At 34.4% G+C, this 20,470-nt stretch overlaps 1 protein-coding gene across 1 annotated transcript in view; it reads right to left on the reverse strand.

The window, feature by feature from the left end:
• The window catches only part of DMD (dystrophin), a 2,084,073-nt gene that overhangs the window by 1,345,084 nt on the left and 718,519 nt on the right, over positions 1–20,470 (reverse strand). The window contains 1 exon segment of the mRNA NM_001003343.1: positions 9,532–9,619. Within this exon segment, the coding sequence (NP_001003343.1) occupies positions 9,532–9,619 (88 nt within the window).

Here is a 20,470-nt window from a genome sequence, read left to right on the forward strand (position 1 = left end):
TTAGACAGGACATTGGAGAACACAAACATTGCAAATATTATTGGCAACAACATTTTCTTCCTTCTTTGGCTAATATATTTTTAAAGAAAATAAAAACACAAAATATGCATGTCTCCAAATATACAACTATAAAAGGTTTGTGGAAACTAAATATTCTTCTAATATTCTCCTAATACTTAAGGAAGCAACTGGCCTTACTGAGAAATCTGGATGTTTTTGTGTGATATACTATTTGTGATAATTTGGTTTGGAGCAGTAATTGAGATTTGTATCAAAATGTTTGGGAGATGCCACTAAGTATCTGTAGATGTAAAATGATCCTGTTTGTTACAGAGTGTAAGAGAAGAATCCAAAACTGTGGTCATATAGGTACTCAGTTTGAGAAAAAATTATTATGATAAAATATTGAATTATTGTTGGATAATGAAAAGAAATAATTTAAAAATACACAAGGGAGAAATTTTATGTTATCTAATGATTCAAAAATGTGCCATGGATATAAATGATGAGATGTATAGAGGAAATATTTTCAGCATAAGTTTGAATAAGCACTTAGAAGAAGGAAGACCATGGTGGTCCAATTCCAAGATAGGCAGGTAAGTGATACTAACGTAATTTAAAGGTAATGATGAACTGATACTGCATTGAGTCTTATTTAGCATTTCTCTAAATCATACAGAAATACACAGAGAAATACCACACTATCCCTGACAGAGGTCAATCATATAAAGAGTCAACCATCTCAAATGAAAAAAATAAAACTATAAAGTCATTTTCAACATGAAAAATACATGTTAATCTAATCAGAAAAATAATAATCAAGGTATAATGAACTACCAATAGGTCCTATCTATTAAAATATAGGGATAGAATTTAATTTGGCCTTTTGATAATTCCCCAAACCTATCAGCTCAATATGTCAGGCCAAAATTGTCCAGATGCTAAATATCACTAAGGAATTAATTAGGAATTAATATAAACATGAAAGGCAAATTTTATACAAGTCTATTATGAAATCTACAATACTCTCTACTTATTAACATATTGATTTTCATAACTGAATAAAGGTAATTAAAATACAATAATAGGTTAAAGAAAGATCTCCACGTTAGGATAAATGGTGAAGGTGAATAGAAAGGTAGAGAAATTCACAGTAAAATCTCTGGTATTAGGCAGAACTGAGTTTAAATTTCACTCCCTTTACTAAATGGGTAATGAGGTTTGATTATTTGATCCCACTATATCTCATTTTTCTCATCTATGTAATGAAGCTAAAATAGAATTGACTTCATAGGATACCTATGAGGGTTCTGAGTTAACACGTGTGAAGCAGTTACACAAACTCTGACATATACCAGGTAACCAATAAATATTGGTCAGTGTTACAGCAAATAATATGTAGCCAACAAAAGAGAGAGAGAGAGATAGATTGGATCTTTTAAATGTTGAAAATGGTGGGGGGAGGTCTTTTTTACGACTGAAAGGGGTCATTTCCAAAAAAAATAATAACTAATATTTTTAAAGATAGTGCTAATTTTATATGACACTAACGTGGGATATAGAAAGCAAATGTAGACATTTTTAAATAAGTCATAACAACTAGTAATGAATTCATGAGTTTATTAACAAAGCTTGAAATATGTAGCCATATATCCAAACTCATCTGCAATTAAAGTTATAAAAAGCAAACAAGCCAAAAATTAAAAACAGAAACTTCCCCATGTCACTGGAAAAGATATGATGTTGACCACAAAGAATCAGATACATCATGAAGAATTTGCATGTAAAAACTGTATTACTTCATGTGTGAAAATAGTTCCCGCTCGACCTGAGTGTAACCTGTCCTTCTAAACTCTAAAGCGCTCTAAGAAAAATGTCTCTACTGACAGTATTTGGTAAGAGTTCTCAGGTTAGAGCAGGTGCACTTGTGAATTCACGCAACACCAAATCAATACCTTACTTCATATGAATATGAACACCAGGCGAACAGTACCCACAGACACAAAAAGCCAAACAAACATGTACACAGTCTCTCTTGCTTCAAGTGTGCTTTAAAATATTTGGGGGAAGGAGCAAAAGCACTGTCACGTGGCACATTGCTTCGTTTATATCTCTTTAACTAAAATTATAAATGCCATTACTTCACCTTCATGAATTAGCCATCTATTATGAGAAAGTCCCTTACAGTTTTTGCAGAATAAGGATACTGTTTGCCAAATGAATACTTGCACACGAATAATTTTACTATTATATGTAACTGTTTTATGTGTATTTTTTTTAAATTTTTTTAAAGATTTTATTTATTTATGATAGAGAGAGACAGAGACAGAGACAGAGACACAGGCAGAGGGAGAGGCAGGCTCCATGCCAGGAGCCCGATGTGGGACTCGATCCTGGGGATCCAGGATCGCGCCCTGGGCCAAAGACAGGCGCTAAACCGCTGAGCCACCCAGGAATCCCCTGTTTTATGTGTATTTTGTAGAATTATATGCTCCCTAACCTAACTCAAAATTTTAAGGTTTCTCTTGTTTTTATTTATTTATTTGAAAGAGAGCAGGAGTGAGAGAGATAACAGAGGGAGAAAAAGACTTGCCACTGAGTGGAGAGCCCAATGTGGGGCTTAAGCCCAGGACCCTGAGATCATGACCTGAGCCAAAGGTAGAGGTTTAATTGAGCCACGCAGGTGCCCCTGAAATTTTTAAATTTTATGATACTTTTTAAGTGTAAATATCTGCCAAGTTTTAAGTATCAATCATTTGAGCATCAATTTTTCTAATTTTTTTGTTCACTACTTAAGAATGCAAACGCTAACTCACCAGGAATTATGAACAATACTTATGGAAGGATAATGGATCATAATCCATTCACATCTCATATTCTAAACAACCCCCGAAATAGTCCATGAATAAATATATTGCACCCAGAGGAAATGGATCATTACTTCAAGTGCATCCATTAATTTTATGACTTGTGTACAGTACATAACAGACTGTTAGAATAATTTTAATTGCGCACCACCTTCCATGCAAGTACTTCAGAACTGGTACTTAAGGTGAAGTATTCCTCATCAAGTCTATTCATCATTAGCCATGAAGCTAGAGTAGAAATAATGCAAAACCTGTGTTTTCAGAGCTCTTGAGTTAGAAGAATATTTAGAATGGAAACTTAAAATGAAATTTTAATAAATTGACTCCAATTTTTATTGCATTTTAGGTGAGAGTCATTACAAGCCCATTTGGCATCCAATAGAACAGCCTCAAATGTAATAGAAATCAACTAAATCCAGGAAAATAGGGCTTGAGTATTGTAGACCAAATTCTAGAGGTTTCTTTGACCACACTGTTATATAATCACTTTTTAAAAATTATCATTTTTAAATAATAGCTTTTAAAATTAATGTTTATATAAAATATACACCACTAGTGAACAGAATACATACATTTACTAAAAGAACTCTTTTTTCACTCTTTTCTATTTTTGTGTGTTTTAACTATTTATTTTTTACTTTTTTCCATTATTAAATACCGCTGAATTATAAGAGACAAAGGGCAGATTCCTACTTATATTTGTTTTTGTGATTAATTTTCTCCAACAACAGTGACCACTATGATCTTCTCCCTTCTCTCTCTCGTTCTTTCTCTCTCTGTCTCTCATACACACACACACACACACACACACACACAAGCACAAAGCTTTGTCCTTTGGAGACATGAATCAAAGAATGATGTGTCAGTCAATTAACATTTATTGAGTGTGAGCTCTGTGTAGACCATTATCCCAAGTGACACATGGAGAAACAAAAGACATAAATCAAATTATCCAGAACTGAGAAGAGGGTAAAAGAAGAGAAAATGGGTCCAAATCTGGGAAACTACTCACTTATGATGGAGGGGCAGAACTACTGCAAATAGTACTATTTCCATGCCTCATTGTTATACAGACCAGTTGCAAAATGTCTTTCCATTAAATATATATAATTAGAAGAGTTATTGACACTGAAAATCCTTCACAATGATATGAATAGAAGATAATGAGAGGTTTGGCTTTGAAGTGAATCAAATGGACTATCATTCCTGTCCCTACCAGTCTGACAAAATGTGGTCGCCCAAACTCAAATGGCATCATCCATGTGAAGTCCTTAATGAGCTATAAATCGAGAAACTAAAAATACAGTTACATAGCTAATGCTATAGATAAGAAGATTCCTTATCTGTGTTATGAGTCTGTACTATTTAATTACAATCCTTAGCAGACTATTAGGTATCACCTTAAACACTATAATCTAACACCCAAGGGATGATGGTTTTGAGATATTCTTCTAGTCTAATATACTAATAATTACTATTTTATTTAAACATTTCCTTAATGTGATTGTCTTCAGACTCTTAATTAACATACAGAAAACTACAATTAGAAATTGAAAGGGAAGCACAGTTTAATATAGAAAATATCACAACCCTATTAGACAATTATACTACCTCCTCTGGAAATTGTGGTAAAACAATTTTTAGCTTAAAGAAGGGGAAATTGACCTATGCTTACATATGTTTTAAAATAAATGTTTTGACACAAATATTTTCTTGATTATTTTAATATTAATAAAGGAAAACAATGTATCTAAACCAGGTCTTTTTATACCTGACTGATAAGGAGACTATATGTAGATGGAAGAACATCATTTTACAAACAAAATTAAGAATAAAGTCTAATATAAATAGATACAAATAAAGCAAATGATTAGATATAAAAATATTCTCAATTGTCCTAAAATCCCATAATCTCAAAACTTGAAAAGCTGATTTTTTAAAGATTTTATGTATATATTCATGAGAGACACAGAGACACAGGCAGAGACACAGGCAGAGGGAGAAGCAGGCTCCATGCAGGGAGCCCGACGTGGGACTCGATCCCAGGTCTCCAGGATCACACCCTGGGCTGAGGGCGGTGCTAAACCGCTGAGCTACCCAGGCTACCTGAAAAGCTTTTGTTTTGAAGTAAGCAGATCAGTTAAAAACAATCTGACACGAAACCTTAGGAAATTAGGATTCATTAATTAATAATCAATAGTATGGATATAGTAGCAAGATTGTTTACCGTATACAGTTGTTAAATTTTCTAGACTTTTAATTTTACCATTTTAGTGCTTAAAAGAAAAACTGTAAAAATAAACCTTACAACAAGTTATGTTGTATTATTTTTTTAAAAATGAAGTAAATACAAATTTGGAAAACCTCCCTTCTCAGTATTACAGCTACAGGAAACTTAATTAAATCACTAGGCACCCAATCTAGTCTCCTACTTACTCTCATTAAGATTCTTGAAAGCCAACAATTTCTTGTGACTAATGTCATTATTCTCATCTTATACAGGGACAGTGACTTCATAAAAATTGTATTTGTGAATAATTTCTCTAATAAGAATTTCTCTCCACCGTCTACCACTCTCTCCAACTACTCCCATACTTATCCAATCAAATGATGTTGACAGGAATCACAAATTCAATGTTAGTTCAAAAAGAAAACAGTTAAGGAATAGATAAATCAGTTCATTATACCAAAATCCATTTTAATAACTTAGAAACACGATTTTTAAGCTAACACTCTCTAGTAGCACCATAGCCTCTCTTTTTAGCCTATAATGATCATGAGGATCACTTACACTCTTGTACAAGACCTGGGACATCCATAAGGAACATGTTTATGTAAAGCTTTAAAGTATGCAAGTAATTTATACAACCTCCTTTTTTGGTTAGAAAAAAGTCCCAAATAAATTAATATGAGTCTCTTACTGAACCTGTGCATATTTTCAAAATATAAATCATTCCCCTGTGAAATTCACAGTATGATTTATATTAAAATTCACAATACATTTAATGTTAACTGTACTTTAATATTCTGCAAGTCAGTCTTTGTATTTGATAAAGTGCAGTCAAAATGAAAACTGTCTTGAAATTGATCCTAACTTCTATGTGACCCTGCAAAACTGAACACATGTTATAAGAAAGAGTGTTCTTGGGACACAAAGTGATTTTCAACAAAATTCTGCAACATTAAATCAAAGTCACTTCTACATTGGCATCATGGTAATCTCTGCACTTTTAGGAATTTTAAGGCACTCTCCCTTTTTCTCAGCACTTTTTTTTAAAGGTTTTATTTATTTATTCTTTAGAGAGAGAGAGAGAGAGAGAGAGGCAGAGACATAAGCAGAGGGAGAAGCAGGCTCCATGCAGGGAGCCCAATGTGGGACTAGATCCCAGGACTGCAGGATCATGCCCTGAGCCAAAGGCAGATGCTTAGCACTGAGCCACTCAGGTGTCCCATCTGCACCTTTCTTAATTTCCTTTAAGAAACTGCCCTTGAGACTAACAGGTTTTGTTTTCTCCATTTCGTTTTTTTTTTTTTGTTTTTTTTTGTTTGTTTGTTTTCTCCATTTCTTAAGTAATGCTAAAAATTATTTCAGTAGTTATTTAGAAATCGCCAAAAGTGAATTGAAAATATATTTGATGTATTACTCTGGTTCAAAACTGGTATAAAACTTAAGTATTGAAGAATTTTTTTTGGCAGGTCTTAGATTTTCATTCTGAGGACAAATTTAAAAGAGGACTTCTAAAATCATTCCACATATTTAAAAAAGCACTCTAATCTTATAGTAAATTATCTGAAGTAGAAAATTCAGCTATATATGGAGAGATACATAGAAAACAAAATGCTTTTAAAAGCATAATTATGCTATTCTTATACATATTTTACACTATGAATATATGTTAAATATTGTTAGCACAATAAAACATACATAAACTATAAATTTGTATTGGTTGCATAATATAACACTGTATAAGAATGACCTGTCTTTATCTCAATTTTTGAGGACAAAAAGGAATAAATATTTACATGAGGTCATAAATGAAGTACCATGACTCAGCTCTTACTTTCATTTTTTATAAATTAAAAGATAGGAATGTATATATTTCATATGGTTATAAGTTTTACTCTAACTCTGAAGTTTATTTTTTTTTTATTTTTTTATTTTTCTAACTCTGAAGTTTAAACCTGAGAAAAGAAATTCTGGGCTTATAAATTTAAGACCTGAGATAGCCTGGTTTAGAGAAATCTCATTTTGTCCTTCAGCTCCAAGAGCCACACCAGGGAACTGCAGTTTTTGGTTCTATGCCAGCAGGGCTATTGTAAATTAGGGTTAGGGGTCCCAATGAAATATACCCAGAGAGAGACACTCTGGGCATTTATGTATGTGTCTGCCTTAACTCACAATTTTTTTTTCTTAACTCACAATTTTTACAATTACCTAGGAGTGTTAGGAAATTCTGTAGAAGACGAAAACAAGGCACAAAAAGTTAGAATCACTGTAGAGTCTATTTTTTAGTAATCACAAAAATTGTTTGATTGAATGGAGCAGCAGAGCTATGCTCTAGGTATAGCCCAAATTTGAGCCTAATCACTTAACAGTTAGACATAGGTATCTTTAGTGGCCTAACACATGAGAAGCTTAAAATTTGATCAATATAGTCAACCTATAAGGAATGTCTCAAATCACACCCCTAGCTCTTACTGCTCTTTGCTCTCCACACTAGTTAGCATTTTCCTTCAAAAGTATTATTATTTTCTGACAAAAATTATCTCAATAACTGCCTTAACTTCTTTTGTTAAAAAGAATGTGAACAATTAATATTTATTAAGGACCTGGTATGTGTCCTGATTTTTCTTCATGCCTTCTAAACTTAGAACTATGAGGGTAATAACCTAGAAAATGACATTATCACCAATCAGATGATCATTTTAATCCTGTCTGGGGTTTTAATTATCAAAAAAATCATTCCCTTCATTTCAAATTTTTAACTGCTTTTTGAATAATTATCTTAGGTAAGGTATGCTTTCCATTTGATTAAGAAATGAGACCATTTAAAAGTATAGATTTTACACAAGTTCATAAAATTTGAAAAGTGACAATATAATTCCTAGGGGGGAAATTGCATAGTGGCTACAAGCCTATTTTTTGGATCACACAATTTCATGTAATATGAATATGCTGTTATCAAACTCATCAGTTAAACCACTCAGCAACATAAAGCTAAACAATAACCTTTCACTATTTTGCATTGTCTATGTATTCATTAACTTGTCAACCCAATTGTGAGCTGTCTTATTTGCTTGTTTTTACTGTTAACCAAATACAGTCATGGGACTCATTAAAAGAAAAAAAAAAAGAATTGATCTCCTTGGAAGATCACTGAACTTTTTAATGCCAACATGGCAATTAAGGCAAAAAAAACAAATAATTCATACATAAAATGTATGCTCCAGAAGGCAGGCATGCCCCAGAGAAAGCTGGCATGCACAACAAAAAAAATTGTTTCATTGGTTATTATACTCCTGTAAACATATCCTGTGATATATGTAAAAAAAATCTTGTTTGGAAATAGCATTATGCCCAATTCTCATAAATCACATATATCTGGGAATGAATATAGTAGTATGACAATGACAATTTCAAAGAAGTTTATTCACAACTGATGTCAATTACATATTTTGTTCAGACAGCTTTTGAAGCACTGCTAGGAAAAATTAATTTTAATTCACTTTTTAAAAAGAAAAAAATGAAAAATAAAAGGGCGAGGGAGGCACTTCGGTGGCTCAGTCAGTTAAGCGTCTAACTCCTGATTTTGGCTCAGGTCATGATCTCAGGATTGTGAGATCCAGCCCCACTTGGCAGACTCTGTGCTGGGCACTAGAGCCTGCTTAATCTTCTGTCTCTCTCCCCCTGGCCCTCCCCCACCCCTGTTTGCAAGCACTCTAAATAAATGAAAGAAAGAAAGAAAGAAAGAAAGAAAGAAAGAAAGAAAGAAAGAAAGAAAGAAAGGAAAAAGAAAAAAAAGAAAAGAAAAGAAAAAAGAAAAGAAGATAGAAGAAAGGAAGAAATGAAAGAGAAGAAATAAAGAAAAGGAAAAAAAATGTTAGCTTTGTACCTTCACCTTACTCTAAAACAGCTAGAGTTAAAAAATAAAGTTTCCCCTGAGAAGACATTTGTAAAATGGGAAAAAAAATAAAAGCAACATAGAAAATGTCAAGTACATTATTAGGAAACAGGTATTCTGATGAAACCTTACACGTAATTTTAGTTTGCTTGGAAAAATACATTGTAAGAATTACTTAAAATCAGATTAAAATCAGCTTACATATAGTATATGATTGCTTATATTTCCAATGATTTCAGCAAACCTTGTTTTCTTAAATTATTTGGACAAATGCTAGTAAGATTTGCATTAAAATTGATTTCTCTGCAACAGATTGATAAAATATTCTAGCACATCCCATTTTCTTCCACTGGACTCAAAGATGAATTTCCTCTAATAATTTGCTTAGCATTTAAGAAAGAATAATAAAAAGCTCACAAACTCACTTTAATTTAAATTTGCATTCAGGAAGTGCTTGTCTGATATAATTCAGCTGATAAATATGAACCTATGTGTTTATCAAATCCCTAAGAAGATTATCTAAATCAACTCCGTGTAATTACCATTCACCATCTGTTCCACCAGGGCCTGAGCTGATCTGCTGGCATCTTGCAGTTTTCTGAACTTCTCGGCTTTTTCTCGCTCTATGGCCTGCAGCATGATAGCAAAGGTGAATATTTCAATACAAGGATTGTAAAACAACACAGTAATTATAACTTCTATTTGCCCTTTCAAGCCTTAAGATATTTCACTCTGTCAGCTTATCATGTGAATCTAAAGATTTTTTTTCACAAGTTTCTTGGCACCAGAAGCATCAAAATGACAATGAAAGCACAAGTCATTTTCATATTGAATTACTACTACTTTTAATAAGATTTCTACCCTTAACTCTTTTTATATGTAATAGTTTTTGATGCACTGTAATATAAGACCACAAAAAAAGCAAATCATAAGAAACATTGAAAGGATAAAGTGACAGATAATTAAAAATCAAATTTGTCTTTTAAATATATACCACTGAAATTACTCCTAATAACTTAAGTACACATTCTGTATTAAAAAATCAAATAGAAATTATTTTAAGTATATAAAAAACAGAAAAGCACACTAGCATGAATAATTTAGCAAAACCTCCATATTTATATACACAAGACTGTAGGTTAATTTTTCTCTCTAAAACTTTCAAAGTACTCCCATCTCAAGAAAAAAGAGATGCAGTTTCAGAAATCTTTCTAATTTCATTTGTTCATTTCTCCTTAGAGTTAACTTTTGAACTACAAAAACACAATGATTTAAATTAACAAAACCTAGCATTTAACACTGTTGGATTTAGCTAATAATGTCTCCCTCCCCCCACACACACACACAAACACACACACACACACACACAAATACTATGATGTAATTGAACTATATTACCATAGTCATTAAAAATATGTGGCTATAACAATATATGTCCTAAAACATAACTACCTGTAGAAAAAGTAGGCTTTAAGGCACTTAACAGATAGTTAGAGCAATACTCCTATGACCAAATAATAGCATCATACAAATATTTCCCTTGAGTTTGTGACAGGAGGCTATTCTACATACAAATCTTTTTCAAAATTTTATTTAGATCAATGGGTATTTAAACAAATATTCTAGGGTGTAATACTGGAGTACAGGTAGGAGGCCTATCATCAACACATGCACACTCTGTAGATCATTCATTGTTCAACAGAACTCTGCAAAGATGAAAATATTATAGTTCTGTGCTGTCCAATACAGTAGCCACTAGCCACATGTGAGTACTGAGTACTTGAAAGGTGGCACGTATGACTGAGGGAAACTTATTTTTCATATAATATAAATAAATCTAAATTTAAAAAGCTACCATGTGTCAAGTGCCAATGTAATTATACAGTCCAGATCTAGTGTCTTCCCTTTGAAAGCAAATAAAGACAGGCAGGTAGACTAAATACAGATCTAGGGATTATGGCAACATCAGATATACATTCTGAGAAATAAGAAATCATCTTATTGCTAAACTAGACTATTTCCCAAGCACACCAAATGATGGGAATGCTCATACTATAATCCATACCTTTTAAATATTCAAAAAGATTCTTCAATTTTAAAAGATAACCACAATTGAAAGAAGGGCTTTTAAAATTGTTTTAAGAAAGAGTTTCATGAACTAGAATTATTGGATTGAAGGTCAATAATACAAAATAGTAAAAATGCCTGTAGACAATAATATATCCAATCACAAAAAAACTGCAACATATAAAATACTAATTAGAATTTAGCAAAAATAAATGAAATAAAATGCTATGAAGTGATAGTTTGGGTTTTAAGTATTTATACTCTACCATAAAAATACACAGTTTATGTTATGTTGTCAAGGGCAGCAAATGAAAAGTAGGTCCATCTCATCAGTAGGGAATTCTCTAAAAGTGATAGACACATTTTAATATCTTGGATTCTACTTGAAAATTTCAAAGCACAGAGATTGTGGTGTTTGGGGATTATATGCTCCCAGGATCCCATACCAATTAGCAGGTGAAACTTCTGCGTTACCTTGAAAGTCTTTTTCACAAAGGCATTATCAAATTGTTGACACAAGTATTTGCACAACCCTGGAAGATTCTAGCTTTCTAGTAGAATTGAAAAGTCCATGAAAATAAAGTAGCCACAACATCTTGCTAAAGGTAAGAACCTAGATGAAATTCCAAAATTTACATTTTCTCAACTCTCAATTTTTGTCTTCTAAGTTATCTGTTCCTATTAGGAAGCTTATTGGCACATGCTTCCCAACACTTTAAATTTATTCTCCATTAAAAGGTAAATGTTATTTGTAAAGGATTCTGAGTACTTTAGAAGAAAAATAAATAAGCACATTCTAAGTAAATATATAACATTCACAACTACCAAGAGCTATAGCAAGATGTGGGGTATTCCAAATTTGAACTATATCAGCAAAAGGGGAAGTGCAGAGGAAGAGAGGGAGAAGGAGAGAGAGACAGAGACAAGCAAAAAATACATATACGGCAACAGAACAAGAACAGAAATAGCCACTTGGTATTCTCCAAGTTAAACAGAGTTAGGGTTACCCTTTCCTATTAGAAGGGTTTCTATTTTAACTACACTGAGTTTTTGCTTTTTTATATATGAAATTATATAAGGAGCAGAATAAGGAATGCCTAGGTGACTCAGTTTGTTAAAGTCTGCCTTCGGCTATTATGATCCTGAAGTCCAGGGATAGAGCCCTGCTCTGCAGGGAGCCTGCTTCTCCCTGTCTCTCTGCCCTTCCCCAAGCTCCTGTGCAAGCTCTCTCACTCACACTCACTCTCCCTCTCAAATAAATAAATAGTCTTTTAAAAAATGAGAAAAAGAGTAGAATCAGAACACAATGTTGTCTTTATAAATGATGAAAAGAAATTACCACTGGCTTCCTAAATGTCATGATCATAATCTTTTCATTCTAAGCATCTAATGGAATAATCAATTAGTATGAGTCACAGAGGGAAAACTTCTAATTGATTATTTCAGGGGTAACTGGCTTAAATATCTAGTTTGGTTAATGACATTATTCCAATTTATTTATTTATTTAACCACACACACACACACACACACACACAAACAGTAATACAGAGTAGGTACTATTACCCTCACAATTTAACAGAGGAGGAAAATGAGGCACACAGAGGTGTGTTAAATATTTGAAAACACTGCCATAGCCATGATAAAAATCAAATTCCTTACACTGTATACCAAATCGCAGTTTATGAGCATTATTTCATATGTATTTCATAATAATTCAGTGGGTTGGAAGGAACCAACAGCATTTTATCCTCTTTTATACAAGAAAAAACGGAGCATCAGCAAGATTAAGTCATATATACAAGATCGTAGAAATAGAAAGTTTTAGATCCAATTTTAAAAGCCCAATCATCTATTTACAAGTTCAGCTCTTTCAAACACACTGCTGTTCTAAGGGTATTTCAATGAAAATTAATCAAACAGCTTCGAATGTATCCGACTACAACTCACAGCAAAGGCAACTTGATAGTTTGGATGTAGTCAAAGATGATATTTAAAATATTTAACCATTAATGCAGCATGGGCACCAAGCTATCAGAAGGAATGCCTGGTTACTCAGAAGGGACAATGACAGTCTAGAAGCTGATCAGAAACTCTGTGTACAGGTCAATTACTTTACTCCATTGCCAGATGTCTACTCTACAGAAACTTAGTAACTTGTGTGTAAATAGAGAGGCCTGAAAAAGAAGCAGTGGCCACCACATACCTCTCAGTGTTCCGATGATATCTGGGTTAAGTAACATCACTTTAAAGAGGAATATTGGAAAATAAAGAGATATTGGCACAAATGCACTCTGAGGAGTCTGAACAAGACAGTGAAGAGTACAGAAAACATTTCATTTCAGACGCAGTTATAGATAGTTGATTTTTTAAAATGAGAAAACTTAGGGTAGTAAGAAGACAGTAAAGAAGGTAATGAAAAGTTTTGGAGTCATTCTGTTCTCCGAAGGTTTGAATTCTGTCTCTACTGTTTACCAGCTGCTTGACATTTGGAAAGTGATTCAACCTTTCTGAGCATCAATATCTTCTATGTAAAATAACACTAACAATACCTACCCTTCAAGGATTCTGAGAAGATTAAATGAGGCTCTTCAAATAACGTATTTCCCAAATTGGGACAATTCTTACATAGTAAAATGGAAATCCAGAAATAACTAAGCTGTAACAAATAGAATAACATAAACTGAAAATGTTCCAAAGAGCCACATGTGGGCACCCGAATGAACGGTGATTTCAATCATCTTTAAAAAAGGTTTAGGAAAAAATCTTGGCCTAAGAGTGGGTTAGAGTACCTGCTCACAAAAATACAAAAATGTGTGTTGGGTGTCCAAATAACTACATATACAAAGTGCTAAAGAAGTTTACTAAATAAACATCACCAAAACTCCTTTTCTTCCTGGACCTGGACATATATGCATTCATTTTCAAATAAAATATATGAACTTCTGTCTTAAAATAGGTTAGATTAGTAGTTCCTAATGCTTCTAGTTTCTCTCATTTTCTCAGGAAAAATATATGTAAACTACATAGAAAAAGTAAAATAAAAATCACATGACCACCAAAAACAAAGTCTGGAGAGAAACATGGTTCTGAAAAAGGGAAGGCATGCCCCTTACTATAAAAGGGTATGTGCCACCAGGAGAAAAATTGGCCCTCCACATGTCTACAATGCAAAGTAAACACTAGCCCATGAAAGAAAGGAAAGAGAAAGACAAAAGAGAAAGAGAAAAACTGATCATCACACCTATTCCCTTATTTAGTTCCATGAAAACTGTTGCTATTAAGGACACCATTAGACTCCATGCTACTACATTCAATGGCAGATCCTCAGTTTTCAACTTACTTATCAGCATAATTTGATTCAGAGGATACCTCTTCAAAATATTTCCTAAGTTGGTTTCCTAGATGACAAGTACACAGTCTTTATCCTACCTCAAGGACTCCCTTTACTCAATCCCCTGTGCTGGTTCTTGCACATTTCCCTATATACATGTATAGAACTACATCTATACCTTCATTTTTTCAAGCCAAAAACAGAATCCTTCTTGACTGTTCTTTTTCTCTCAAATCCCATATCCAATCCCTCAGAAACTCCTGCTGACTCTAACCTCAAAACACATCCAGAAAATGTTATTACTGTGCTCACTACTACCACACTAGTGAAAAAACCTCCACCATCACTCAGTGGTCTGGATATTTCCAAATAGCCTACTAAATGGTATTTCTATTTCTACCTTTGCTCCCTGATGCTATATTCTCACAGCAGTCAGAAGAAGCCAGTCACAACAGACATCAACTCAACTCTCTAGTAGCCTCCCTTCTCATCTGAGTAAAAGCCCTAACCATGGTCCACTTGACCTTAACCTCCTTAATTTCTATGGCCTCTTCTGTGACTAAACACCCTGATTCTTCACCTCTGCCATATTTGTTTTTCTCTGATACTCTAGGTACGCTCCTCCTTCAGACCTATGCATCCACTCTTCCCTCTGCTGGAAATGCCCCTATCTCAGGAATCTATAAATCCCTCACTACCTTTAGATCTTTTCTTAAAGGTCACTTTGTCAGGGAGGCATTCTACTGCTAGTCTATCTACACACACACATACACACACGCACACACTTCCTAGCCCTCATTCCTCCTGTATTTTTGTCTTTGACATTTATCAGTAACATTCTATATGTATGTTGCATATTATTGCTTAATTTTCATCTTTCTCACTGGAATGGAAACTGTAAGAAGTCGGGTATCCCACCATTTGCTTCAACGTGGATGGAGCTGGAGGGTATTATGCTGAGTGAAGTAAGTCAATCGGAGAAGGACAAACAGTGTATGTTCTCATTCATTTGGGGAATATAAATAATAGTGAAAGGGAATATAAGGGAAGGGAGAAGAAATGTGTGGGAAATATCAGAAAGGGAGACAGAACATAAAGACTCCTAACTCTGGGAAACGAACTAGGGGTGGTAGAAGGGGAGGAGTGCGGAGGGTGGGGGTGAATGGGTGACGGGCACTGAGGGGGGCACTTGACGGGATGAGCACTGGGTGTTATTCTGTATGTTGGTAAATTGAACACCAATAAAAAATGAATTTATTAAAAAAAATGGCGGGTATCCTCATGAATTCCCTTCCTCACACCATCTCCAGGGCCCAGAAGAGTGTCTCATACATAGTAGATGCATAGTAAGGCGAGGTCTGTTGTAGCATAATGCTTCTATATATGATATTATTGGCTCTCCCATCCTACTCACACTTAAAATGCTCTTTGAAGGTGTAAATGTATAATAAATCATAGTAGCTATACATATACTGGTTATAGCAACAGCCTAGGAGTTTAGGAGCTGCATGTTCAATAAAGGAAAGCTTGATTAAATGAAAGTCTTCTAGAAGATCCAGATTAGATGGGGAGTTGGACACATTGGCCTGCTTTCCAACAGGACTGCTATGAAATCCTGAGAGCTGTAATAAACAATTACACAAATAGAAAACAAATAGTACCATGTAAAATTCATTACAGTCAAAATTTCATAGAATCTTACCTGGGTTGGGGAAAAGAAAAGAATTGGGATGGGGAAATAACACAATGCTTATAATATTTCTTAAGGAATAATGACACGATGCCATACTGAAAAAATTAGAGGGAGTATAAACTCCCAACACTGCTCTACCAAACAAAATTTTAGCAAACTTTTTTGGCATCTTCACTAAGGTGCCATGGACTCCATGAAAAAGAAACAGAAAATGGTAAGGCTAAAAGAAGCTGAAGTTAACAGGAATGGAATGAAATTTCAAGATCATAGAGACGTGGATATCAAAAGGAAGAAACTAAAAGTGCATCACCATGATCCAAATCAGTACTGGAAACTGTAAAATGTAGAATGAATACTGAACAAAAAAGGAGAGAATGTTTCTTGACTATGGTACTAACCAGGATTCTCTGGGCCTCAGGAGAAGATAAACAAGTGTTCCAGCTGGCTAGAAGAAATATCATATTTTAAAATACCTTAATTAGGTTGTTTCTGTATTTTCAGATCATGTTATGTTATGCTGACATGTTGAAATGTTTTGTTGGGGCAGTCTGGGTGGCTCAGTGGTTTAGCGCCGCCTTCAGCCCAGGGTGTGATCCTGGAGACCTGGGATCGAGTCCCATGTCGGGCTTCCTGCATGGAGCCTGCTTCTCCCTCTCCCTCTGCCTGTGTCTCTGTCCCTCTCTCTCTCTCATGAATAAATAAAAATCTTTAAAAAAAAAAGAACTGTTTTGTTATCACTAGAGAATAAAAGTAAGAACTCTTTATTAGTCTCAGAGATTTGGGGACTTTTTTTTTCTCAGATATTTTCAAATATTTCAGCATCTTCAGTCTTTATTCCCCCTCCATGGCTCACTCATGCTCTCTCTCTCTGCCCCCTCTCTTTCTATAGCCAGATACATAAATATGTGTATATAGAGAGATAAATATGTGTAGATGTATATATATGTGTGTGTGTGATATCTTTGTATATATATTTACATTTGTATATATATTAGCTTTCCCCTTTTCTTTTTTTTAAGATTTTATTTATTTATTCATGAGAGACACACACACAGAGAGAGAGAGAGAGAGAGGCAGAGACACAGGCAGAGGGAGAAGCAGGCTCCATGCAGGGAACCTGACATGGGACTCGATCCCAGGTCTCCAGGATCATCCCCTGAGCTGAAGGCAGCGCTAAACCGCTGAGCCACCCAGGCTGTCCTCCCCTTTTTTTCAAAGCCAAAAGTAGCCCCTGAATGCTCTTTAACCATGACATCCACTTTGCTCTATGCGTTTCATCTTCAGTATTAGTCCAAGTATCTGTACTCACCACTATACAGAAAGATCTTTCATGAAGGGTACCAATTTTCTTCTTGCCAGGTGCAATGCTTCTTATAGTATTAAGTACCAATAACTAAAACTACCCCTTAGAAATCACCTTACTCAGGAAAACATTTCTGTCCTAGACATTATGATCTTTCTCTAATCTATTGTCCTTAGGAAATGCATCTTGCTTTTCTGTATGTCTGTCTCTCTGTTTATCTTCTATGTAATATGTGTGTGTGTGTGTGTACACATAGATAGTATTTTTAATCTTAAAAGTGTCTATTTTTATAATAGAATATATGCTTTTGAAATGAGTTTTCTTAACAGAAAAAATGAAATACTTTAGTCAATATATATTCCATATGTGATCATATGTTTAGAAGCTACTACTCAAATTGTGAAGTATCTAGTACAGATAATTTCAAGTAAAGAAAACAGAAGCTAAAAAAAGGCTTCAGTTGACCATTCCATATGAAATGTATCGTTAATTTTAAAATATATTAAAGGCCCATAAAAATTCTTAGAGATACCAGGAAATCATGGATTCTAAAATGTGTAACTTCAAGTGCAATATAAAAGGCAACTGAGTTGTATAATAATATAGAGAAAAAAGAAACATAATTAAGTTTTAAGCAAAGTATACAAAGAAGGGAAGTTTACTGGTTCTCTAATAAGTTGATTAAAAACACTCTATGACCTCTTCCTCCTTCTTTATCGGCATCTCTTAAAAGCCTCCTCCTTTCATGACATCTTCTCTAATTAATATGAAAGTAAGTTTCAGATTCCCCAGAGGCCTACTCTGACTTTAGAAGCAATTAATTTTCTATTCACTTAACATTCTATAATGAAGTTTTGCCCTTTGACAGAAAAAGTAATTTATTCACTCAAATGTTTATTCAGAAGTTGTTACATCCTTCATATTGGTAGCAGAGCCTGACATAAAATGTGCCCGAGGAACTGAAAAAAAATCACTTATTCATATAGTCAAATATCAACTGTGCTAAGTACCAGGTACTATATGAGGCACTGGCGTGCCAAAATCAAAGTAAGCCAAACCAAAACAAACAAAAAACAAAACCAAATTAAGTTCCAGACATTAATTTCCAGAAACCAGCAATCTAATCAATGTTATAATGGCCAGATCAGTATGGATAAGGTAACAGAATATAGGTCATGGCAGCCTTCACAAAGCAACATGAAGATACTGACTTTGTCAATGCCTTCTAGTCAAAGGCCATCAGGTACATGCCTATAGATAAAGTTAAGTTGATTTAGTTGTTGCAACAGGAGAGGCGGCATATAATAGCGAACTATGGGGTTGGATTTGGGACACACGTAGGTGAGGAGAATGGCCAAGGAAACAGGGTTTTGCCTTTAATTAGATGCTGTAACGAAATGCAGGTACTTCTATGACTGGACATCTTAAACATTTTTATCTAGATGTCAGAATCAATGTAGAGAGGCTAAAATTATGATTAGTAAGGCAGCATAATTTGTCACATTAGGGAAGATGAGGGGATATGCAGTCATTTCGGGTGGTTTGTACAATTTGAGGGGTCTGTATTGAAACAGGATTACAAAAGAGTTATGTTTTTGGCTTGATCCACCACAATCATGAATTGGCCTTGTCCGGTGCTGGCATTCTGAGCCCTTGTGCATATTCAGCAGGAGAATACCACAGATTAGCTGAAAGCAACTAGTATGGCTCTGAGCATCTCGAAGGACTAATTGAAGTGCTAAGCCAGCTCCTGACATCAGTGGCTACTTTTTGCTTTCTCAAATGAATATCAACAGAAGCATAACAGAATAATATTTATGTTTTAGTAAGTTCACTTTAACAAAAGTGATACGAAAACCGCTAAAGGAATACAAAATTAGTGGTGGGGAAGATGGCCTAGGGATTGTCACTTTAAACAGGTAACCCATCATATTAGCTTTAATCAGGGTTGTAGTGATGGGAATGGGGAGAATTGGACAGTTTCAAGAGCAGTTAAGGGAATGAAATTAACTGAACTTGGGTGGACTTGCAAATGGAAGGGGAAAAAAACCTAGGTGACCCAGTTAGCTTTTAGGTTTCTGGATTAGGCTGTTGGAAAAAAAGAAAGGAAAGACAAAGAATAAAGGAGAGCTGAGGTGATGAGATTTATTTTAGGTTTTCAGGCAAATATCCAATTAATGTTCTCTATTAAGTAATTAAATAAACTAGTTTGGGTTTTAAAGGGAGAAACATGAGCTAATGATACATATTTGGGGGCCATAAGAAAATAGGTGTTATTTGAATAGGAAGGAATGAATATAATCCAGAGAAGAGAAACAAGGGAAGAACTGCATAGAATATCAACAATAAAGGAAAAGGGTGATAGAAAAAATAGCCAAAAACGTACAAAAGGTAACCAGTAGATAATGGTATCCCCAAAACCCAGGGAGGAAAGTATTTCATGAAGGACAAAGAAGTTAAGAGAGTCTAGTCCTGCAGAAAGGATGAGTAACAAAGACACAAAAATATTCCTATGTGTTTATAGGAGATGAGGGTTTTATTAAGCATGTGGACATGTGGCTAAATAGAAGCAGGCTCCTTAGGACATAGATAGTGAAGATATTGAGAACACGACCACGAACACACACACAGATTAGCCTTAGCTAGCCAAAGCACCATCTTTTCCACCAAGGCAGAGGGAGAAAAAAGAGAACATGAGCACAAATACACATAATTTGATAGATATTACCTTAAGTAAACTACGAGGGAAAGTCATCTACCATAAATGGGGGGGGTAGTTTAGGAGATCCATTAAAAACTTGAAATAACTGAGAGAAATAGAAAAGAATTGAGAGAAATAGAAAAGAAAATTTACTAGGAATGCATGGAAAGTCAATGGAGAAGTACCAAAGACTCTGTCTAAATGTAGCATTTCAGAAACAGAGTAATGTCTGACAGTGAAACACCTACAGAATAGTGATGCAAGGATGTAGCTGAATTGAGGAGATTAGGGAAATGGAAACTTTTGAAGATAGCAAGACAACCAACATGGGCTGAGATTTCTAAGGATGAAGGCATAACTTGAGTGGAGAAGACTGTCATCTTGG

Source organism: Canis lupus, chromosome X, assembly GCF_011100685.1.
Source record: "Canis lupus familiaris isolate Mischka breed German Shepherd chromosome X, alternate assembly UU_Cfam_GSD_1.0, whole genome shotgun sequence".
Classification (NCBI taxonomy): Eukaryota; Metazoa; Chordata; class Mammalia; order Carnivora; family Canidae; genus Canis; species Canis lupus.